The sequence below is a fragment of the Pristis pectinata genome, chromosome 3 (assembly GCF_009764475.1).
Source record: "Pristis pectinata isolate sPriPec2 chromosome 3, sPriPec2.1.pri, whole genome shotgun sequence".
Taxonomy (NCBI): domain Eukaryota; kingdom Metazoa; phylum Chordata; class Chondrichthyes; order Rhinopristiformes; family Pristidae; genus Pristis; species Pristis pectinata.
Window position 1 is genome coordinate 12,588,534 of NC_067407.1, and position 23,922 is coordinate 12,612,455.

General features: G+C 44.1%; 1 protein-coding gene across 4 annotated transcripts in view; it reads left to right on the forward strand.

Annotated features, from left to right (window-relative positions):
• lrrc8c (leucine rich repeat containing 8 VRAC subunit C) overlaps window positions 1-21,931 on the forward strand; it is a 47,484-nt gene extending 25,553 nt beyond the window's left edge. For all 4 annotated transcript variants that reach the window (XM_052012936.1, XM_052012935.1, XM_052012938.1 and 1 more), the window contains one exon: window positions 18,845-21,931. In XM_052012936.1, the coding sequence (XP_051868896.1) occupies window positions 18,845-21,130 (2,286 nt within the window). In that variant the 3' untranslated portion in view covers window positions 21,131-21,931. The remainder of the gene's footprint in view (window positions 1-18,844) is intronic.
• Window positions 21,932-23,922: the final 1,991 nt, after the last annotated feature.

Here is a 23,922-nt window from a genome sequence, read left to right on the forward strand (position 1 = left end):
TGTAGCTGGGCGACCAGCACTGCGCACAATACTCCATGTGTGGTCTCCAAGGATTTCGACTGTCTGTTTCCCTCCATAGATGCTGCCTGACCCATTGGGTTCCTCCAGCTGTTTGTGTGTTGTATAAAATCATAGTGCAGTTAAGCAAGTAAGCATTGTTTTATGCAAGTGAAATTGTGTTTGACAGATCTATCAGAAATCTTTGATATGACTAGCAGGATAGAATAGAAAGGATCCAGTAGATGTAGTATTTCTCCAAAAGATATGTGATAAATTGTCACATAAAAGGTTAATGCAAACGAGCTCGTGGAGTTGGGGGATCAGGTATTAGCATTGGTAAAATATTGGTTGACCAAACCAATCTCTACCAATAAACCAACTAGACCCAAGAAAAATCTGTCATTTTCAGGTTTTCACACTGTAACTTGTGGGGATCAATGCTTGAGTCTCAATTATTTACAATCTACATTAATGACTTGGATGAAGAGACTGTATTATAGCCAAATTTACTGATGATCCAAAGGTAGGTTGGAAAGCAAGTTGTGAGGACAACACAGTCTCCAAAGGGTTATAGATATAGTGAATGGGCAAAAATTTTTCAGAAGAGTGATAACATAGGAAAATGTGAAGTCCAGTACTGTAGCAGTTAGCGTGACACTATTACAGAGCCAACAACACGGGTTCAATTCCGGCTGCTGTCTGTAAGGAGTTTGTATGTTCTCCCCGTGACTGCGGGGGTTTCCTCCGGGTGCTCCGGTTTCCTCCCACATTCCAAATGACGTACAGGTTAGGAAGTTGTGGGCGTGCTATGTTGGTGCCGGAAGCATGGCGACACTTGTGGGCTGCCCCCGGAACACTCGACGCAAAAGATGCATTTCACTGTGTGTTTTGATGTACATGTGACTAATAAAGATATCTTACTTTATCAGTAAGAGTAGGGAAGCAGAACACAGCTTAAGTTGAGAGAGACTACAGAATGCTGTTGTACAGTGGCAGTGATCTTGTGCATGAAACACAAAAATAATCACATGCAGGTAAATCAAGTAATCAGGAATATTTGTCTTTATTACAAGGGATGGAGTAAAAAAACTATGGAATTCTTGCAGCTGTACAGGGTGTTAGGGAGACACTTGAGGCATGCAAGTATATTTGTCCTCAAATGTACACTTAGTTGATTCTTAGGGTGAAAGGGTTAACTAAGGAGAAATAGTGGAGTAGATTGGATTATAGAATTCTGAGAGGGCTTGATAAGGTACTGTTGAGAGGATGTTTCTCCTGGTGGGACAATACAGAACTAGGGACTATAGTTTCAGAATTAAGGAAGAGGTGAGGAAGATCTTCTCTCTTGTGAATCTTTGGAATTCTTACCACAGAGTTGAGGTTTAGCCATTGCATGTCTTTATGGCTGAGATAGAAAGGGATAGAAAAGAACATCAGGAATAGGAGCAGGAGTGGACCATTCAGTCCCTGTGACTGCTCCATCATTCAAAAAGATGATATCACATTTCCCCACTTTGGTAAATTGGTTTATTATCGTCACGTTTACCGAGGTACAGTGGAAAAACTTTGTTCTGCATGCCATTCATACAGATCATTTCATTATAACAGTGCATTGAGGTAGTACAAGAGAATGCAATAACAGAATACAGAATAAATCGTGATTCTTAGAGTCATAGAATTTAGGTTTAAAAGAGTAGAATGATTATAATAGAAGTAATGAAGATCTGCAGAGCGCAGCTTGCAATGAGTCACCATGTTCAGGCACCATCTTGCTTTTAAAAACATATATATTTATTTATTTTTATTGCCCATTTGCCAAATTTTTGCCCACTTACTTTACGTATAACCCTTGGGATTCTTTGACGCTCTTGCAACTTGCTTTCCAACCTGTGTTTGTATCATCAGCAAATTTGGATACGAAACACACGGTTGCTTCATCCAAGTCATTGGAGCTAGACGTCTCTATTTTTGCATTCAAATCCCCTTATAATAAAGACCAACACATCTTCTGCCTTCCTAATGCCTTGCTGTACATTCATGTTAACTTCCAGTGATGAGTGTGCAAGGACACCCAAGTCCCTCTGAACACCACCAGCTTTTAAACTCTCACCATTTTAAAAAAAATGTTTCTTCTGTTTATTCTACCAAAGGCGGTGACTCATTTTCCATATTATATTCCATCTGCCATGTTCTTCCCTTTTCTTTGCTCTTCCCACAGCCTCTGCATTCCTTCACACGCAGCCTCCCAGCTGTATATCATCAGCAGACTTAATTACATTCCATTTGATCCCTGCATCCAAGTCATTGACATAGATTATGAGCAGCTTGCGCCCAGCAGTGATCCACGTGGCTCTCCTCTAGAAAGAGCCTCAGTCTGAAAGTAACCTATTTATTTCTCCTCTTTCCTGCCTGTAAACCAGTTTGTCAACTGTGCTGTACATTACACCCAATACCGTATGCTTTCATTTTGTGTATAATCTTTTGGGGAGATGAGGCCCTCTGAAAGTCCAAATACACCACCTTAGCTGGTTCGCCCTTATTTATTGTAATGGTTACAGCAATAAATTCAAATATTTGTTCAATATGATCTACCTTTCATAAATCCATGTTTACTCTAAATGCCCTGTTACTATTTCCTTAATATAGATGCCAACATTACTCCTTTTGCTGTCATCAGGCTAACCAGGTGGTCTTGTTCCTTATCTTCTCTCTTCCTTATTGGAATTGGTGTATTATTGTCACGTGTACCGAGGTACAGTGAAGAACTTGTTTCTTAAATAGTGGGGTTACATTTACTATCTTCCCATATGTAGAAACCGTTCTAGAATATGGAATATTGTAAAGTGACAACCAGAGCATCCATCATCTCCATGGGCACCGCCCAGGAAGTTATCACCAGCTACTGTGGACTTATTGCCTTTCAGTCTCATTTCCTCAGTACTAATTTTATCCTGATGCCAATTTTTTTTGAGCTGCTTATTTGTGCCGGACCCATAGTTCTCCAGACAGGAAAGTGGGGTTGAGACCAAGATCAGATTAGCCATGATCTTATTTAAAGGAAGAACGGGCTCGAACACCTAAACCTCTTTCTTATATAATGCTATTTTGTTCTTAAATATATTTTACTTTCAAAATCTTTTATATCTATTTTTAACATCTTAGAATGGAACTTGGTAAGCAGCTGTTGGGTGTATTAAGAGCCAGCAGGTTTGAGACAGACACGGTGAAACTTGATGATTTTTCTGTTGTATTGTTTACATGGAACAGGAGCAGTACATTGACCCCCTTGAGCCTGCTGTGCCTGCTGTGCCATTCATTGAGAGCAAGGCTGATCGATAACCTAACATCAAATCCTTTTCCCATTTTGGTTAACTAAAATCTTCAGTTTGGTATCAACTTCCATTTGCACATGCGAATTCCAAATTTCTCCCCTCCTTTGAGTGTAAAGGTGTCTCCTAACTTCAAACAATCTGCTGAAGGAACTCAGTGGGTTGATCATGGTTGATAAGATAAGGTATCTTTATTAGTCACATGTACATCAATACACACAGTATCTTTTTGCGTAGTGTTCTGGGGGCAGCCCGCAAGTGTCGCCACTCTTCCGGCGCCAACATAACCTGCCCACAACTTCCTAACCTGTATGTTTTGGGAATGTGGGAGGAAACCAGAGCACCCGGAGTAAACCCACGCAGACACAGGGAGAACGTACAAGCTCCTTACAGACAGTGGCCAGAATTGAACCCAGGTCGCTGGCACTGTAATAGCACTATGCTAACCGCTACACTACTATGCCTGCCCCCAGTTATGAGCAGTCCTGATAAAAGGTTTCAACCTGAAACGTTGACAATCACTTTCCTTTGACAGATGCTGCTCGACCCACAGACTTCCTCCAGCAGATTGTTTATAGAACATAGAACATTACAGCACAGTACAGGCCCTTTGGCCCACAATGTTGTGCCGAAATCTTATCCCGCTCTAAGATCTATCTAACCCTTCCCTCCCATATAGCCTCCCATTTCTCTATCATTCATGTGTCTATCTAAGAGTCCCTTAAATGTCCCTAATGTACCTGCCAATTTCCAGCGCCTATGGTTTCTTATGTCTCCTAACTTCACCTCTGAAAGTCCTGGCTCTAACTTGTATATCACACCCTTTGCTCCTGGATTTCCACTTTAAATGTAACATCTCCCGAAGTAACTTGCAAATTCATTATTCCTTGCTGTATCCACCCAGCATTCCTATGGAGTACCAGACAGATACAGAAAATTTCTAAATCAGTAGCCTCACAAAATCAACTTCCTACAATTTTCAATAACAAGTTTCTTGTCCTTTCTTGCTAATCACTTCTCGTCACATAAATCCAGAGATTCGTGGTGTAGTTTGCTTGCAATGATGACTGCTCTCTATATGTGACTAATTTGTCAAATGAAATACTGAAGTCAAGTTCCTAATAGGCGTACAAGCTCAGTAGTAGTTCAAGGGGTATTTGGCAAATTGGTTTATCATTACTAATTAAACAAAATTAGAGCACATGGGAGTAGGAATAGTATAGATAGCTTAAGTGAATGGGCAGGGGCATAGGAGATGGAGTACAATGTAGGAAAAATGAGAACACATCAGCTTTGGAGAAAGTAGAAGAGTAAAGTATATTTTTAAATGGTGGAAGATTGAAAGGTGTTGGTGTTTACTCTGAATCAGTGAGAGTGAACACGCAAGGTACTGCAAGCAATAAGGGAGGCAAATGGTACAATTGCCTTTCTTGCAAGGTGTTTTGATTACAAGGTAAAGATGTCTTACCAGGGTCCTGGTGAGACCACATCTGGAATATTGTGTTCAGGTCTAGTCTCCCTAACAAAGGATATACTTGCAATAGAGGGATTTAAAGAAAGGTTCACCAGATTGATTCCAGAACAGAAAGGTTTACCTTGTGAGGCTAGGTTAAAGCAGACTGGAACTGAACTCTCATCTTTAGAACAGTAGGAGGTGAACAGTTTGAAACTTTTAGAACTTTTATGGGTTTAGAAGGGTAGAAACAGTGATGACATTTCCCTTGGCTGTGGTGTCTAAAGCCAGGATCACAATCTCAAAATAAAGGTCCAGCCATTCACAACAGAGATGAGAAGAAATTTCTTCACTGAGAAAGGCCGCCATCCCATCCCATTATCTCCCTCCCATCTGCAATGCAAGCTGTCCTCCGAGACAGGAACTGGTCTTGCAGTGGGGTAAAACGACACTGATGGAGACCTTTGAGCTTTAAAGGTCAGAAACTTGGCCTCTGTCGTGTGTGTGTTAAATGAAACCAAATTTAAGAAGCAGAGTTCAATATGTTTACTTTATGTTTAAAACAAGAAACCCCATAGATCCTTTTCCCAGTCCAAATATGTCACACTCACCATAGTATACAAAGACAACTGCAGCTGTTGAAAATTTACAGAAGGACTGTCAGTGGAATTGAGTGGATGCAGGGATTGGATTTTCATTAACAGCTGCGTTAAGTAGGCATCCGCTCTCGAGATGAGCGGGTAAGAAGTGATGTGATTTTTGAGATTCCACTGAGGTTAAAAGATGTTGACCTTGATGAGCTGTTTTACCTTGTCCAGGGACAGCACAGCCATCACATGGCAAGAGGGTCTGTTTAAAGCCTAATCTGCAGGCGGTATAAAAACAGAAAATGCTGGAAATACACAGCAGATCTGGCCGTATCTATGGGAGGAGAAACAGAGTTAGTGTTTCAGGTCGAAGACCCTTCAACAGAACTGGAAGGGAGACAAAAAGAACTTGTTAAACTGCAGGGATGATGGGGAAGGGGGTATGTCTCTGATAGGGTAAAATCAGGGTGACCATAGCGATAAGCTGTAAACAAGGTTATCCGGTCAATGTTCATTTGTCCATGTTCTCACTCTCTAACTGCACACATTCACTCACTGACCAGACAACCCTGTTTACAGTTTATCCCCATGGTCACCGTGTCTACCCCATCAGAGACATACCCCTCTCCCAACCTCCCTGCAGCCTAACAAGCTACTTTAGTCTCCTTCCCAGTTCTCTGACCTGCTGAGTTTCCAGCAGTATTCTATTATTTAGATTTCTAGCATCTGCAACTTTTTTTTGTGATTTAATCTGCAGATGGACTGTTTTACTGATTTGTGTGGCAAATCTATGGAGCAGGGAGTTTAGAGACACATAATGAACACAGACTTGTTTAAGTGAACGATGGATGAGTTTCCTTCAGAGTGATATTCTGGGATATAGTAGATGAATATCTTAAGACGTGCTAAGTGTAATATGTTTTATAGAGACTTCGCAAGTATGGTTTCCATAACTCGTAGAGTCATAGACACGGCACAGAAACAGCCCACCGAGTCCACATGAAACGTCAACCACCCACTTACACTCCTCCTGCATTAACCCTATTATTGTTCTCCCGTCATTCAAACCCCTTCCCCTCAACTCTCCTCCAAATTCTACCACTCACCTACACAGTAGGGGCTATTGAGAGTGGCCAATTAGCCCATTGACTGATTAAATCTTTATTGTTGTTTGTGTTATGATTGGGGTGAGGCCACCTGTTTTGAGCCATCTCTTTCTATAATGTCTTCAGCATTGTTCCTGAGGCTTCCGGTCTTTGTTGCCTGACGTTGACCCTCCTACCCTTTGGCATCTGGCCATTGTAGACACTCTCGATATTGTTCCTTCCTCTGCCGTTTCATTCATCTTCTTGTGCTTCCACTCTCTCTGTCCTGTTCAGACATGTTCCTGGCCCTGTGAGCTGCAGGGATTAACAGGGCTGCTACCTCCCAGCCCTGGAGCACCAGAATGAGGAGGAGATGTTGCTTTGTGCGTGGCTTTAACATAAACCATTGGGGAACTGTGTTTTTTGGCATTGAGGTTCTGAGGATTAGTAGGCATTCTGTTCTCACTATTTCTAGGCAGGCTGGAAAAATCCCACCTACAACAAAGAAAATACTTCTGTTGTACCAGGAAGTTATTAAATTAGCCTCCAAATTCCAGATCCTCCAAACTTTATCCAGGATCAAAATTAGATTTATTATCACTGACTTGTATGATGTGAAATGTGTTGTTTTGTGGCAGCAGTGCAATGCAAAGACATAAAATTACTATAAATTACAAAAATAAGTAAATAGTGTAAAGAAAAAGGAATAACGAGGTAGTGCTCATGGGTTTACAGACCGTTCAGAAATCTGATGGTGGAGGGTAAGAAGCTGTTTCTGAATCGTTGAGTGTGGGTCTTCAGGCCCCTGACACAACACAACTCCCCAACATAAATGGAGGTGGAATCCCATTCAGTGACCTGGTATTGCCCCTGCGCTGTGTCCCTGTGGATGCTATTCATCCCTAGGTATTTATATTTACAAGAATGTATTGTGAATGTGTTGAATTATCTGACCCACCTTCAAAGGAATTATCTAGATTCTGTGTCTTTATTAAAACACCTGCAACAGAGGGCATGTTTTGTGAGGCCAGTGGTTCTCCAAGAATCTCTGACATGGAGTTCAAAGGATTCTGAAAGAATAAGATTTGGTTAAGCACCCTGTATATCTTCCCCCTCCCGACCAACCATTGAGAATGATAAACTAGGGAGCTGCATTAAATTACAGTTCTATCCTTCACCATGCCCATTTAACTCCCCCCAGTTGCTGAATCTTTATATTAAACTTGGCCTTGGGAATGGAGAAAGCACTGTTGGGACCTCAATTTGACCCAACCCTTGCTACCCTGATAAGTTCAAAGACATTCCCGTCACAAAATATTTCCAAAGGAGCTGGAAGAATCCAAGGTGTGATCGATTTGGTTATTTATCAATAGTTCTGCCAATTCCAGATCTTAACCTTTACCTGATGAGAATAAATGAACCTCATGCATGACTGATTAATGAACTTCATGTATGATTGATTAATGAACTTCACACATGATCAATTAGTGAATGTCATGTATGACTGAATAGTGAACCACATGTATGACTGATTAATGAACCACACACATGGCTGAGTAAAGGACCATGCATGATCAGTTAGTGAATGGTAAGTATGACTGATTAATAATCCGCGTGTCTGGCTGATTCATGAACCACGTGTATGACTGATTAATGAACAAGCATGATTGATTAATGGACCATGTGTGATAAATGAACTTCATGTATGACTGATTAATAAACTTCATGCATGATCAATTAACTGACTTCATGTGTGATCAGTTAATGAACCTCATGTACGACTGATTAATGAACTTCATGAAAGATTGATTAATAAACAGCGCTACATTCCTGTTGAGTGCCATTAAGAAGCACATGGACTGTCTCCTTTAACCACTGTATCCTTCTCCCAAGGACCTTCTTGCAGTGCTGTTGGGAAGGAGCTCCAAACGTTCAGTGCAGCAACAGTAAAATGTTTTGAAAATGACAGGACAGGTGAACAAAGAGTTAGTAAGGTATCTGGGATTCTTTCCATTACAAATAGAAGCATAGAGTCTGCCCTCAACATTCTACGTTGTTCATCCCCAGCTGTGACCTTACTTTTAGCTATTTATTGGCTTTGAGTGAATTAATTTTTTCCTTCCTTTCCCTGCCTTATACAAGTGGACCATCAACGAGGTCAGCAGTTTCAAGGATGAATTAAACACAAAGTAGGAAGCTGATGTAACGTCCCCTTCACTAGAATGTGCACGTGTTTGTATTCTTTTAAATTAAACAGTTTGACACACAATTAGTCAATAGGAAAGTAGAAAATGAGAATGTTAGAAGATTCTTCGGATCTTACACCAAGAGATTATACTAATTCTACATAAAAGCCCAGTTTAGTTCCAACTCGAGTATTGTGTTCAATTTGAGCACGGCACTTTAGTAAGGATATAAGGGCTCTGGAGAAGATGCAGGAAAGATTTACTAGAGTAGTTCCAGGGATGAGGGATTGCAGTCACTTGAAAGCTGGGGTTCTACTCCTTTGAGTCTGGAAAGCAAATGAAGACTTTTTCATTACCAGTGGCTGGAGAGCAGGTAACCAGAGGAACTCGAAGCAACAAGTGGTGAGGACTTCGTATGTGTTGCCTCTCAGGGTGATGGAAACAGATTCTATTGTGGTTTTCTAAAGGGAATTGGATAAATATTTGAAGGAGAAAAATTACAGGGAAGTGGGGAAAGCAGGGAGCAGAACTAACTGGATTAACCATTGAAAGAGCTGACATGGACTCAATGGGCCAAATGACCTCTCTTTGCCCTAAGCTAATTTCTAACATGGGGCGTGACAGAAGAGACTGGAGCTGATGGTCACAGAGTCATACAGCATGGAAACAGGCTATTCAGCCCATCCTGTCCATGCTAACCATTGGACACCCATCTCTATTGACCCCATCGTCCAACATTTGATCCATGGCCTTCTCTGCCTGGGTGAATCAAGTGCTGTCTAGACACTTCTTAAATGCTGTCCACCACTCTCTCAGGCAGTGTATTCCAAGAATTCGCCACCCTCTGGATGAAAAAGGTCCCCCTTCAGTTCCCTCTAAATCTCTTACCCCTTACCCTAATTCCATGTCGTCAGGTTGCATTTAGTTATCCCATAATCTACTTACTCCTCTTGTTCAAAATCGAATGAGTTGCTGGGATGTGGGAGGGAGCTTATTAAATTGATGCAATGCTTTTTGTTAGACACTGTTGTCCAGAAACTGGATTTTGCTCTCTTTTACCCAAATGAATCCCCTGAAAAAAAAATCTGTGAAACTGGGCAAAAGTAGTCAATTATGCTAAAATGGGAGTAGAGTCATAGAGAAATACAGCACGAAAACAGGCCCTTCGGCCCAATTCATTTTTGCTGACCAAAGTGCCCATCTAAGCTAGTCCCATTTGCCCGCATTTGGCTTGTATCCCTCTAAACCCTTCTTATCTATGTGCTTATGCAATATCTTTTAAATGTTGTTATTGTACCTGCGTCAACTACTTCCTCTGGCAACTCGTTCAATATAAGCACCTCTGTGTGAAGAAGTTACCCCTCAGTCTGCATTTAAATCACTCCTCTCTTACCTTAAGCCAGTGCCGTCTAGTTCTGTGTGCATAGAGACTGCAAGACCCTAGAATCTGGAGCAGGAAACAATCCGCTGGAGGAACTCAGCGGGTCGAGCAGCATCTGTGGGAGGGAATGAATTGTCAACGTTTCGGGTTGAATCCCTGCTTGTTACCCTTGAGCATGGACAATGAATGAGTGGCTTCATATCTTATCTAGAAAGATTAATGCTAAAGGGCTTGAGATAATTAGGAGTGCTCAAATAAATCTGCCAAGATGTAAAGATACAGGCAATTTATTCAGCCCTGGAAGTAGAAATGGCTATATAACAACTACAATTTTTTTTATAAGATTAGATTAGATATCTTTATTAGTCACATGTACATCGAAACACACAGTGAAATGCATCTTTTTGCATAGAGTGTTCTGGGGGCAGCCCGCAAGTGTCGCCACGCTTCCAGCGCCAACATAGCATGCCCACAACTTCCAAATCCGTATGTCTTTGGAATGTGGGAGGAAACCCATGCAGACACGGGGAGAACGTACAAACTCCTTACAGACAGTGGTCGGAATTGAACCCGGGTCGCTGGCACTGTAAAGCGTTATGCTAACCGCTACACTACCATGCCTGCTACTTTGGAAAGTAAAGCTGTTTTATACAGTCTATTTTTGTACAGTACTTGTAAATTCACCTCTGACAACACTACACCATTTCTGCACTAGAATGTCAGCCTGGAGATTCACATCCGAATGTCCGAAGTGGGACCTCATTCCATACCTTTCTGATATAGAGAGCTGTGTGCTGCTTACTGAGTCAAACAGCAAATACTGTGCCCATCAAACCATGCACCAAGTGATGTATTGAGATGCTGCAGTGGTGTAAATTTTGGCAAAAAGCTGTGCCTTGGTTCCTGGTATCTGACTGTTATTCCTTTCCCAAAAGGACCCTGGTATGGACTATGTTAGGTATTCATTACAGAAACCCACTTCTCCTTTAATCACTGATGAATCAAAACAGCAGGGTTTGGTTACTTGTATCTGAAGCTTTCATTCATTCAATCACTGAGTAACTCTGGACAAGAACCACGTGTGCATTAATGGCTACAACACAGTTTAAGCCTTACGTGTTCAGTCCTAACCATGGTGCTGCCTGTGTGGAGTTTGCATGTTTTCCTCATGGCCATGTGGGTTTCCTCCGGGTGCTCCAGTTTCCTCCCACATCCCAAGGAGAGTTCCAAAATTGCCCCTAATGTAGACACTACCTCCTTGACACTTTGTACTGTTATTGTTTTTACCTGTACTACATCAATGCACTCTGCACTAACCCAATATAACTGCACTGGCTCTCCCTGGGGAAGGGGTCCCAGAATACAAATAATATGCCTCAGTATATCACACGTTGAGCCAAGGACGGTACCTTTAATATAGGAAGACAAGAAATGAGGGGTAAAGAGGTTGAGGGTTTCATGGGAAAGGATTCTAGAGTTTGGGCTGCAGGGCCTGTTTCTGTGCTGTATGTCTTTATGACTATGTGTCATCAAAATGCAATAAGGTAGTATTCTTCATCTGAGAGGTAGAGGTTGTAAATTACAGTGCAACTTTAACACCTGGTTCAAAACTACCTGTGTTATAAGTGAGGCATGGCGTCATGGAGTAATACAGCATGGAAACAGGCCCTTTGGCCCACCTCATCCATGCCAGCCAAGATGCCCATCTAAGCAAGTCCCATTTGGCCCATATCCCTCTGAACCTTTCCTATCCATGTACCAGTGAGATTAACATTTGGTTAATTTTGGAAGTCCTCTTTCAGGATTGCAACCAAATTCCATTTCCATAACTTGACTCCATACCCAATGCCCTCACACAACAGAAGACTACCTCACTGATACTCGTGCTTGCATGTGCGCACGGACAGTTTAAACATTTTCCCCAACATCCACCCACATTCCCTCCACTCACTCTTCATTGCTGCTTCCCACTAGATCAGCGATCCTTTGTCAGGATCTATTGCTCCCTCTCGCCACCTCCATAGTCAGGGGAACTTTCGCAAGTATCTGTTATAGTCTTCTGGGAATGATGCATCTTCCCTGTGACCTGGGAATAATTGGGGCGCAGCTGAGCATTGGGAACACACTGAGATCAGAGGAGCCAGAAAATCCCACCCAACTGTACATAGCAGGAGACAGATGCGAATGCACTGACTCTCCCTGGGGAAGGGGGTCCCATGCACACTGACTCTCCCTGGGGAAGGGGGTCCCAAGCACACTGACTGTCCCTGGGGAAAGGGTCCTGTGTGCACTGCGTCTCCCTGGGGAAGGGGTCCCATGCACACTGACTCTCCCTGGGGAAGGGGGTCCCAAGCACACTGACTGTCCCTGGGGAAAGGGTCCTGTGTGCACTGCGTCTCCCTGGGGAAGGGGTCCCATGCACACTGACTCTCCCTGGGGAAGGGGGTCCCAAGCACACTGACTGTCCCTGGGGAAAGGGTCCTGTGTGCACTGCGTCTCCCTGGGGAAGGGGTCCCATGCACACTGACTCTCCCTGGGGAAGGGGGTCCCAAGCACACTGACTGTCCCTGGGGAAAGGGTCCTGTGTGCACTGCGTCTCCCTGGGGAAGGGGTCCCATGCACACTGACTCTCTGGTGGCTGAGTACCACACACCCTGACTGTCCTTGGGGTCAGGTCCCATGACCACACTCACTGGTGTACAGTTCCACAAAAAGACAGGTCTACAGACATTGACTCACATGGGTACAGGTCTCACAGACACTTGTGACTCTATATTTGCCTGAATTAGAATCCATTTGCCACAACTCTAACCAGTCATAGAATCCATTAATTTATCTTCGCAAGTCCAATGCAACCTAATAAAGCTGGAGAACCCAACAACATAATATGCCCCATGAAAGATAATGGAAATAGCAATATAATGAGGCATGTTATATGGAGGTTGTACTGTATATGAAATAACAAAATACCAATATCAAAATTTTATAAAATTTTACTTAGAACCATAGAACCATAGAAAACTTACAGCACAGAAAGCAGGCCATTCAGCCCTTCTAGTCTGTGCCGAAACATTATTCTGCTAGTCCCATTTACCTGCCCCCAGCCCATACCCCTCCAGCATATTAGATGATTGTAAGTAAAAGCATTGATTAAATAACGCATTGATTAAATTATTTGAATATTCACAACGTTATTTGTCGTTAAATAGTTTTCAAGTTTGCGGGTTGAATGCTTTGAGCAGTTGTGAGACCAGTTGTTTTCAGAGATGGAACGCACTGCCATCTTGTGGTCTATATGAGAATTGTTGAAACACATTTACAACAACAACTCACACTTAGAAATGTGGTAGGAAATTATTCTGGGTTGCATGCAATGTGAGCATTGTACTCCTCCAAAATTTGGTTCCATTGTTTTAAATGGAGCCAAATTTCAGAAGCAGAATACAAATAATATGCCTTGGTATATCGCACGTTGAACACATGTGGCCAAGGACGGTATCTTTAATATAGGAAGATAAGAAATGAGGGGTAAAGAGGTTGAGGGTTTCATGGGAAAGAATTCCAGAGTTTTCAGCATTGGCAGTTGAAGGCATGGCTGAAGTGATGGGACAATAAAAATCTGGGGTAGTTAAAAAGTCAGTACAGGAGAAATGTAGAGATTTCAGAGGGTTAGTGGGCTGCAGGGACTTACAGAGCCAAGGATGAGTGAGCCCATGGAAGGATTTGAAAGCTAGGCTGAGAATTTTAACCTTGAGGCATTGGTCATTCGGGAGCTAAAGAGGGTGATGTGTGAATGGGACTGGGTGCATTAGAGTTTACCTCAGGTTGAGGTTGGCTGGGAGTGCAGGCTTCCATTACAGGCAACTTTGGGAGGAGCCAGCCCCTGTTATGTGCAAAGAAAAGGGGGTTAATTGATAAGGGGGCTCTTGTAAAGGGGCCTTCAGGGAAGAGTGATCACAACATGATGAAATGAGTTTGAAAATGATGTAATTCGATCCAAAACTTTGTTCTTAAATCCAAGCAAAAGAAACTATGATGGGGTGAGGGGAGAGTTGGCTGTGACTAATTGGGAAAATATGTTGGGAGGTTTGACGCTGGGCAGGTGACGTCAAGTATTTAAAGAGATAATGCATAATTTGCAGAAAAAAAGTCCAATACGAAAAATGGCCCATCCATGGCTGAAAGGAGAAATTAAAGATCATATCAGATCCAAAAATAGCAATAAGCCTAAGACTGAGAGTATTTTAGAACTCAGCAAAGGAGGACCGAAAAATTGGTAAAGAAAGAAAGAAGGAATATGAGAATAAACTGGGAAGAACCATTAAAACAAAGAACTTCCATAGGTAGGTAAGATGGAACAGACTGGTGAGAGCAAATTTGGGCCTCGAAAGGGACAGACACACAGGAGAAGTCATAATTGGGGAATTAGGGAACGTCGGAGGAATTAAATAACTGCTTTGTTTCTCTCATTATGGAAGATGACACAAACACCCGCCAGAAATACCCAAGAACCAAGAGTTGAGCAAGAATGAGGAAATAAGTATCAGTAAAAATAAGTATTAGAGAACTTGGTGGGACTAAAGGTGGATAATCGCCAGGACCTGATCATCTACATTCTAGGGATTTGAACAAGGTGGCTATTGAGGTGGTGTATCATCTTCCAATATTCTATAGATTCTGCAATTGTTCCTGTGGATTTCAGGATATCAAATTTGACCCCATTATTTAAGAAAGGAGGGGGAGAGAAAGCAGGGAACTACTGACCTGCTATCCTAATGTCAGTGATAGAGAAAATTTTGCAATCTATAATGAAGTTTATAATGATAGAACAATTTGAAAAGAATAATTTGATTGAGCAGAGTCAGCATGGATTTATGAAAGAATATTACTGACCCATTATAAAAGAAAATGACTAATCCCCTGGAGTTCTTTGACAAAGTGACTAGATAAGGGGGAACCAGTGTATTTTCAGCAGACTTTTGATAAAGTCCCACACTGGAGGTTGATCAGCTAGGTTAGAGCACATGAAATCTAGGATAGTGTATTAACATGGATTGAGAATTAGTCATTGGACAGAAACCAAAGTATAGAAATAAATGTTTGCAGGGTACCACAGGGATCAGTGTTTAGGCCCCAGCTATTCAACTATCAACAATTTGGCTGACGGGACTAAATCTTGTATTTCCTAGATTGCAGATGATTCTAATCTAGGTGGATTACAAGTAGGAAAGAAGATAATAAGGAGGCTTCAAGGGGACATGGGCAGGCTAAGTGAATGGGCAAGGATATGGTGGATGCAATACAATATGGTAAAATTATCTACTTTGGTGCACACAACAAGAAAGCTGTGCATGTTTTAAATGATGACAAAATGGGTAACGTTGATTCAAACGTCCCTAGGTGTCCTCCTACACAAAGTACTGAAAACCAACATGCAGCTGCAGCAAGCAATTAGAAAGGCAACGGGTATGTTGGCCTTTATTATTAAAGGATCTGAGTACAGGGGCAAAGATGTGTCTCTGCAATGAAGTAGGGTCTTGGTGTAACTGCACCTGGGCTATCACGTACAGTTCTTGTCTCCTTACCTAGAAGCACATAAGATAAGACAAGATATCTTTATTAGTCACATGTACATTGAAACACACAGTGAAATGCATCTTTTACGTCGAGTGTTCTGGGGGCAGCCTGCAAGTGTCGCCACACTTCTGGCGCCAACACAGTATGCCCACAACTTCCTAACCTGTACATCTTTGGAATGTGGGAGGAAACTGGAGCACCCGGAGGAAACTCACGCAGACATGGGGAGAACATACAAGCTGTAAAAACAGGAAATGCTGGAAACATTCTGTGGGTCAGGCAGCATCTGTGACAAGGGAAGCAAGGATGATTTATGAAGTTGAAGCCCCTTCAGTTCTGAGTTGTTAACTATGTTTCTCTCTCTATGGATGCTGGCTGACTTGATGAATGTTTCCAGCATTTTCTACTTCTGATTTCCAGTATCTGCAGTTTTATTTACTGATGAAGTACCTATTGCCATAGAACAATGATTCACTCGACTAGTTCTGGGAATGGTGATTTGCCTTACGAGGAGCGATTAAGAGGTCCTTACATACGATGAGCATTTGTCAGCTCTTGGACTGTACTCACTGGAGTACAGAAGAATGAGAGGGGACCTCATAGAAACATTTAGAATGTTGAAAGGACTGGACGGAGTAGATGTGGCCAAGCTGTTTCCCTTGGTGGGTGAGTCCAGGACTAGAGGGCACAATCTTAGAATTAGAGGGTACTGGTTTAAAACAGAAATGAGGAGAAATTTCTTTAGCCAGAGGGTAGTGAAATTATGGAATTCTTTGCCACGTACAGCTGTGGAGGTCCAATCATTGGGGGCGTTTAAGGAGGAGATAGATAGGTATCTAATTAGTCAAGGTATCAAGGGATATGGCAACAAGGCTGGAAATTGGGGCTAGATAGGAATAGTTTTAGTGTAGCTCATGGAGCAGACTCGATGGGCCGAATGGCCTAATTCTGCTCCTTTGTCTTGATAACTTCTCCGGAGTTTAAAAGATTGAGAGAAGATCTCCTTGAAACTTCCAAATTCTGACGGGGCTAGACAGATGATGCAGGGAAGATGTTTCCCCTGGCTGATGAGTCTAGAACCAGAGGTCTCAACTCATTGAGGACTGAGATGAGTAGATGCTTTTCACGCAGAGGACTGTGAATTTTTGGAATTCTCTACCTCACTGAGCTCATTCAAAACATTGATCAATAGATTTGTAGATGTAAGGGACTCAGAGGGTTTGGGGACAGTGGAGGAAAATGATGTTGTGGCAGAAGATCAGCCACAACCTTTATGAATTCTGGAGAAGGCTTGAAATGTCAAGTGGCTGCCTCGTGTTCTCAAGTGTCATTTGCCACTGGAGTATTGGGGCTTTGCCAAGCTTTCACAATCACTCTGAAAAATAACTCAGTTCTCTACAGTGGGACAGTTCACGTCAGTACATGCAGACACTTGTAATGTTGAATTCAATACACACAATCTAGCAAGAGTGGAACAGTTACTTTCCTTCACAGAATTTTAAAAAGTGAATTGAAACTAAAAGGCATACTTTTGCTGTGAACATTTGTATAAATGATAATTCTCTGATAAATTTTGCATGCTCCTTTATTTTCATAAACCTTGTTATACTATTAAGCTGTTCACATTGGTACATGCGGACATTTGGTGCACTGTGAAACATTTGTGTGAAAGATAACTCTCTGGAAAATGTTGCATGTTCCAATATTTCCATAAGCCTTGTTACACTGATTAAGCTGTTAGCTGAAACATGAGGACAGTTGAAGATATTATTTGGCATTAGGCTTGGCTCAGTGTTCTCATCTCTACACCAGGTGATTTTGAGTTCAAATCCCACTTCAGTGGTGACCCAATTAACCCTAGTGATGCTCTTGTGAGAGAGCACTGGTGGTTGTGTCATTTTTTTAAGGTGAGATGTTGAATTGAAAAGATCCTGTGGCGCTTTTCAAATAAATCTGGCACAATGTCCTGGACAGCCCTTTATACTGTTACGAACCATCAACAAAAGAAACACACTGAGTCACGATTCAGTGTTAGAAACTATTTTATTAATAACTACTTATGATAATAAGAAAAATAAAAGTAAAAATGTTATTATGTTAGAAGTAAAAATGTTAAACCTTGAACATTAACCCCAAAACTAAACTCTTCGTGTGTGTGTGTGTGGCAACGTCCCAAACTCCAAGTCCAGGAATGGTTCTTAAAGTTCAGTTCAGCAAGCCATAAGGTGAAACATGAGCAAAGACTTCTTCAAGAACCACCGTTGTCTGAAGATAAGACGTAGATGTAGAGAGAACATAGAGAGAGTAATTATGAAATCCAAATGTTCCACGATGGAACCCAAACGACACCTCAGTGTTTACTCGGTAGCGACTTCCTCACCCTGAAAAGCATCTGAATTGTGGCCATCCACACAAATACCTGTTTCCCTCTACAGGTCAGCAACAAAGTGAACTCCACCAGATTACTCCCAATTTCCATATGTGGATTGTAGTAACAGACACAGTTATTGTTTCTCATCCATCGATAGAGAAACGAGCAGGCTGGTGTCTCTCTCCCTTCTCTCTCTCTCTCTCTCTCTCTCTCTGACTGACTTTGTCTGACTTCTTCAACAATGTCATTACGTCCTTTATCTTCTGTTGACGTAAGCACGCCACACACACACACACACACACACACACACACACACACACACACACACACACACACCACTGTTCTATTTTAAAGGGACGTTCACCTAGTCCTTAACAATACCTCAACGAACATCCTAACTCTTTGCTACCTGCGTGAGTTTGCCGAGTGGGAAATGAGTTTCCTACATTACAACATTGACTGCATTTCCAAAGTATTTCATTGTGAACACAGGACAGCACAGTACTCTGTGAAGTATTCTGTGGCCTGACTGACTGTATACAAATGCCCTTTACAAAAGCAAAAACGTGGATAGTAGTCAGATTGTTCGGCTTTTATCGGATATCCTATTCTGATAAAAGGTCATTGACATGAAATGTTAATTTGTTTTCTCTATCCACAGACGCTGCCTGACCCGCTGAGCAGTTCCAGCATTTTTGTTGGAAAACATTTTCATACTTTTGCATTTTTGCAAAGCTCGGGCTAGCAGCAGTATGATTGCCTGAATGGCCAGTTTCCACAGTATAATTTCTAAAGGTTACATGACTCGCTGTTAAGTATCTCAATTTAAATTCGCACAAACATTATCCTTTGGTTTCTCCCTCTCCCTTTCCCAGGTAATGCAAGACAAGATTATTTGTCTTCCGAAACGCACTTCGCCCCATAATCTGCGCCCTGGTCCAAACCAAACTCTGGTCAACATTTCTTCCAGTAAATATACGACACCCGTCCCGTTGCAGTTAACTACTTCTGCTTCCACCGATGAGATGAAAGGGCTGAAGACTAACCTTGACCTCCAACAGTACAGCTTTATAAACCAGATGTGCTATGAGCGTGCCCTGCACTGGTACGCCAAGTATTTCCCCTATCTCGTCCTGATACACACTCTGATCTTCATGCTGTGCAGCAACTTTTGGTTCAAGTTCCCCGGATCCAGCTCCAAGATCGAGCATTTCATCTCAATCCTGGGCAAGTGCTTCGACTCCCCCTGGACGACTCGCGCTCTCTCCGAGGTTTCCGGCGAGAACCCGGAGGAGAAGGACAACAAGGGTGGCGAGAAGAACAACGTGGTCAAGGCAGCGCCGGGCCTGTCCGTCTCCGAGGGCGACTTGGTGAAGACCCAGTCGCTGCGTTCCATTCCCGAGAAGATCGTGGTGGAGAAACCAGCCGTGAGCGCCCTGGACCAGAAGGAAGGCGAGCAGGCAAAGGCGTTGTTCGAGAAGGTCAAGAAGTTCCGACTCCATGTGGAAGAAGGAGATCTCCTGTATTCCATGTACGTGCGCCAGACCATCATCAAGGTCATTAAGTTCGTTTTCATCGTTGTCTACAATAGCATCCTGGTGTCCAAGGTCAACTTCACGGTGGATTGTGAGGTCAACATTCAGGAGATGACCGGCTACTGTAAGTTTTCTTGCAACCACACCATGGCTCACTTGTTCTCCAAGCTGTCCATTTGCTACCTGTGCTTTGTCAGTGTCTATGGCTTGACCTGCCTTTACACTCTCTACTGGCTCTTCTACCGCTCCCTGAAGGAATACTCCTTCGAGTACGTCCGGCATGAGACCGGCATCGACGACATCCCCGACGTCAAGAACGACTTCGCCTTCATGCTGCACCTGATCGATCAGTACGACCCGCTGTACTCCAAGAGGTTTGCCGTCTTCCTCTCCGAGGTGAGCGAGAACAAACTCAAACAGCTGAACCTGAACAACGAGTGGACCCCGGACAAGCTGCGGCAGAGGTTGCAGACCAACAGTCAGAACAGGTTGGAGCTGCAACTCTTCATGCTCTCGGGGCTGCCCGACACCGTGTTTGAGCTGACGGAGCTGCAGTCCCTGAGGCTGGAGATTATCAACAACGTGACCATCCCGGCGACCATCGTTCAGCTGGAAGGGCTCCGGGAGCTCTCCCTCTACCAGTGCTCCGTGAAGATCCACAGCGCGGCGCTGGCCTTCCTCAAGGACAACCTCAAAGTCTTGCGGGTCAAGTTCGACGACATGCGGGAGCTGCCGAACTGGATTTACAACCTGAAGTGTCTGGAAGAGCTCCATCTTCAAGGCTCCCTGAGCCCCGACCTGTCCAAGAACGTCACACTGGAGTCGTTGCGAGAGCTCAAAAGCCTCAAGGTCCTCTGCATTAAGAGCAATCTAACCAAGGTCCCACCTTCCATCGTTGAAACCTCCAGCCACCTCCAGACACTGTGTATCCACAACGATGGCACCAAGTTGGTGATGCTCAACAGCCTGAAGAAGCTGTCCAACCTGACAGAGCTGGGGCTGATCCACTGTGACCTGGAGCGCATACCCCACGCCGTGTTCAGTTTGACCAACCTGCAGGAGCTGGACTTGAAGGAGAACAACCTGAGGTCGGTGGAGGAGATCATCAGCTTCCAACACTGCCGCAAGCTCACCTGCCTCAAGATGTGGCACAACAGTATAACTTACATCCCAGAGCACATCAAGAAACTGACCAGCCTCGAGTGTCTCTACTTTAGCCACAACAAGATCGAGGTGCTGCCCTCGCACCTTTTCCTGTGCAACAAGCTGCGCTCTCTGGACCTGGGCCACAACGACATTCGCTTCATCCCGCCGGAGATCGGCGTGCTGCAGAGCCTGCAGGACTTCTGTATCACGGGCAACAAGGTGGAGAGCCTCCCCGACGAGTTGTACTTTTGCAAGAAGCTGAAGACGCTGAAGATCGGCCGCAACAGCCTCTCCGTCCTGTCACCCAAGGTCGGCAACCTGGCGCTGTTGACCCTGCTGGAGCTGAAGGGCAATCATCTGGAGGTGCTGCCGAGGGAGCTGGGCGAGTGCCGCTCGCTGAAGCGGAGCGGGCTGCTGGTAGAGGACGCCCTCTTCGACGGGCTGCCCTGCGATGTTAGAGAACAGATGAGAGCGGAATAGGGCAGGGAGCACTCCACGCCCCCGGCGAGCGAGTGCCATCAAGCGGCAATAGTCTCAACCTTAAATTCCTTTTGCTTCTCATCCAGTCCAACTCGCCAGCGTTAATTTTTACATTAACCTCGTATTTTATAATCCGTTATTTTATATTTATATATAAATATATTTTTAGCTGCGACTGTATGAAACAACTGATTGAATAATGCTGTTGGCTCGCTTCTGTTGGGAATAATGTTGATCTTCACTTTGCCACATTTCTTGGGAGAGCTGGGCAGCACGAAGACCATCCCAGCCTTTAATACATGGGTAATATTTATGGTATCAGGACTTCTGTGCTCAGTGTCGTGGGCAGGCAAGCGGGAACTTATTTATTAGAGAGAGATAAAAATCAATGGGGGGGGGGGCGACGTGCCTTTTGGAAGGGTTTTACCCAACGGAACTGCGCAAGAAGAGGCGAAGTGCCACTAGGTTGAAGAACCCCGTTCAGTTTGTTTGAGGCGGAGATCTAACAGGGAATAAAACCTTTGCACTTAAAGCAATGGGAATGCGTGAATTTTAAGGCAACGGGATAGGAGGGGAATTGTGGAAGTTATTTTTGTTCACCCAGGGAGAGGCGGGGGGTCTGGAACTCACTGTCTGAACAGCGACGACCCTCACTGCATGTAGGAGACGAGCACTTGGAACTAACACATGCCTTGCACCAGAACTGAGAAGGAGAATTAATTTGAAGATCTTTGGGGGCCAGCATTGGCGCAGGGGGCCAAATGGCCTCCCGCGCCCGCACATTTCTGTGATTCCAGTGGGCAGCAGAAGGGATATTGGGTGGGAGAGGGGCATTGAAGGGGTGTAAGTGAGGGGGGTGCCCAGAATGGGAGGCTGTTGTTGGGGGAGGGGGGAATGGGGAGCTGAAAGGGAGGAATGTTAAAGTCAAGCTGCTGGAAAAACCCAGCGGGCCGAGCAGCATCTGTGGAGGTAAAGGGAAGGTCCACGCTTCGGGTCGAGACCGTCCATTAGGAGGGTGTTAAGGCTGGGGGGAGGGGGTGCGCTTGAATGATGGAGGGTACGTGGGGTGGGGTGGGGGGGGGGGAGGCTGTGCTGAATTGTCCAGATGCAGCTTATAAAACACCCTGCACCTGGGAATGGAAGTTGAGCAGGTCGCCGGGGGGCTTCAGAAGGCTGGCCCCTGCTCCGTTCAGTTCGACCGACCTAACAACGAACAGATCAACTCCCGACCGTCACAGAGTGGCCTTCAATGAAGTTGCTGCGGTGTTGTGTGGCTCTTGGGGTCCAAACTGCTGCTAGAGAGATGTTTGTAAAAAAAAAGATATATTACAAGGGATTTTTTTGACGATTGCTGAGAATGGTGCGATTTACACGATCTACATAGGTCATTCAATGGATGTTGGTGTGGGAGTCAAAGGTATAGAGCCTCGTTAATGAGAAATAAGTATAATACCGAAAGAAACACCATGCACTCTTGTATACAGAAGTACTGTATATGTACACAGATGTTTTATTGTTGGGAAGAGGGCAAGTTAGCAAGTTGCCAGCGATAACACACGCCCTGGGAGCGGCCCCTGGTTGTTGTCAAAAGAACAAACTGCTGGAGGAACTCAGCGGGTCGAGCAGCGTCTGTGGAGGCAGAGACCCCTGCATCAGACCCGAAGAGCCGACCATCCCTTCCTGATGCCGGGTCTCCGCCTCCGCAGACGCGGAGTTCCTCCGGCGGTTTGCGTGTTGCCTCGGATTCCAGTACTTGCGGTCTCTCGTCTCTCCTAGGGGATGCGGCCGGCAGTCTCGCCCTCTCACACATTGTGCGCCACCGACCAGAAACAAAATCCTCTCCCCCTTCTTGCGTTTGAAAGTGGCCGTGGTGTCACAGCCGCCGCTGTGTGTGACACTCGGGCGCAAGTCATTGTGTCGGTGTGCGGGCGGGGGCATAGACTAACCTCCGGCTTGCAAAATGCACGCACCTTGACCCTACCGGTCGACATATTCAGCTCTGAAACTCAGAAAGCCCTCCCTGCATATAAAACCTTACTTCCCATTGATCGAAAAGTTCCCATTCTATCGTTCCTCGCTGCCCATGTAAATTCACCTAGAGTTTGTCATGAGCACTGTTCGTTCAACAGACACGAAAGATTGCAGATATGGGAATCTTCGTTGTCGATGGACAGTTTTCTTGAAGAAAGTGCCTTTAAAAGAGACCCACGGTGATAGTGCAGCTAGTCTGACAGCAGAGGGTGCAAAGCGCTCGTCGCTGGTTTGAACAGCCCTGGCATCAAGATTTATCAGACACCAGTGAGCGGGGAAGGAAAAGCACCAAACGGCATGCAGGGCCTCAGATCTGAAACGGTTTCTCCTTCCACACCCGCTCCGTTTCCCAGCATTTTCCGTTTTCATTAAAGTAATGAGAGAGTTGGGTATTTATGAGGGAACTATCAGTTTATTGCCTTTGGTTACTGAGGGAAGGTTAACTCTGTCATTATTCCAAAAGCAAAATACTGCAGATGTTGATAAAAAGAACAGAAAATGCTGGATATAAGCAACAGTGGACAGAATCTGTGGAGATTGGAAGAGAGTTAATGTTTCAGGTGGATAAAAAGTGATCAGAGCTGAAATGTTCTGTTTCTCTCTCCACAGATGCTGCTTATAACCTGCTGAGAGTTTTTGTAATTTGTCATTATTCACTGGCTTCAAGAAATTAGGTAAATGTTGAGTTGGTTCTCAGGTGAGGTTTGTTGGATGATTTGGATCCCTGGTGTGAATGCCCTGTTCTCATTCTGTGATATATC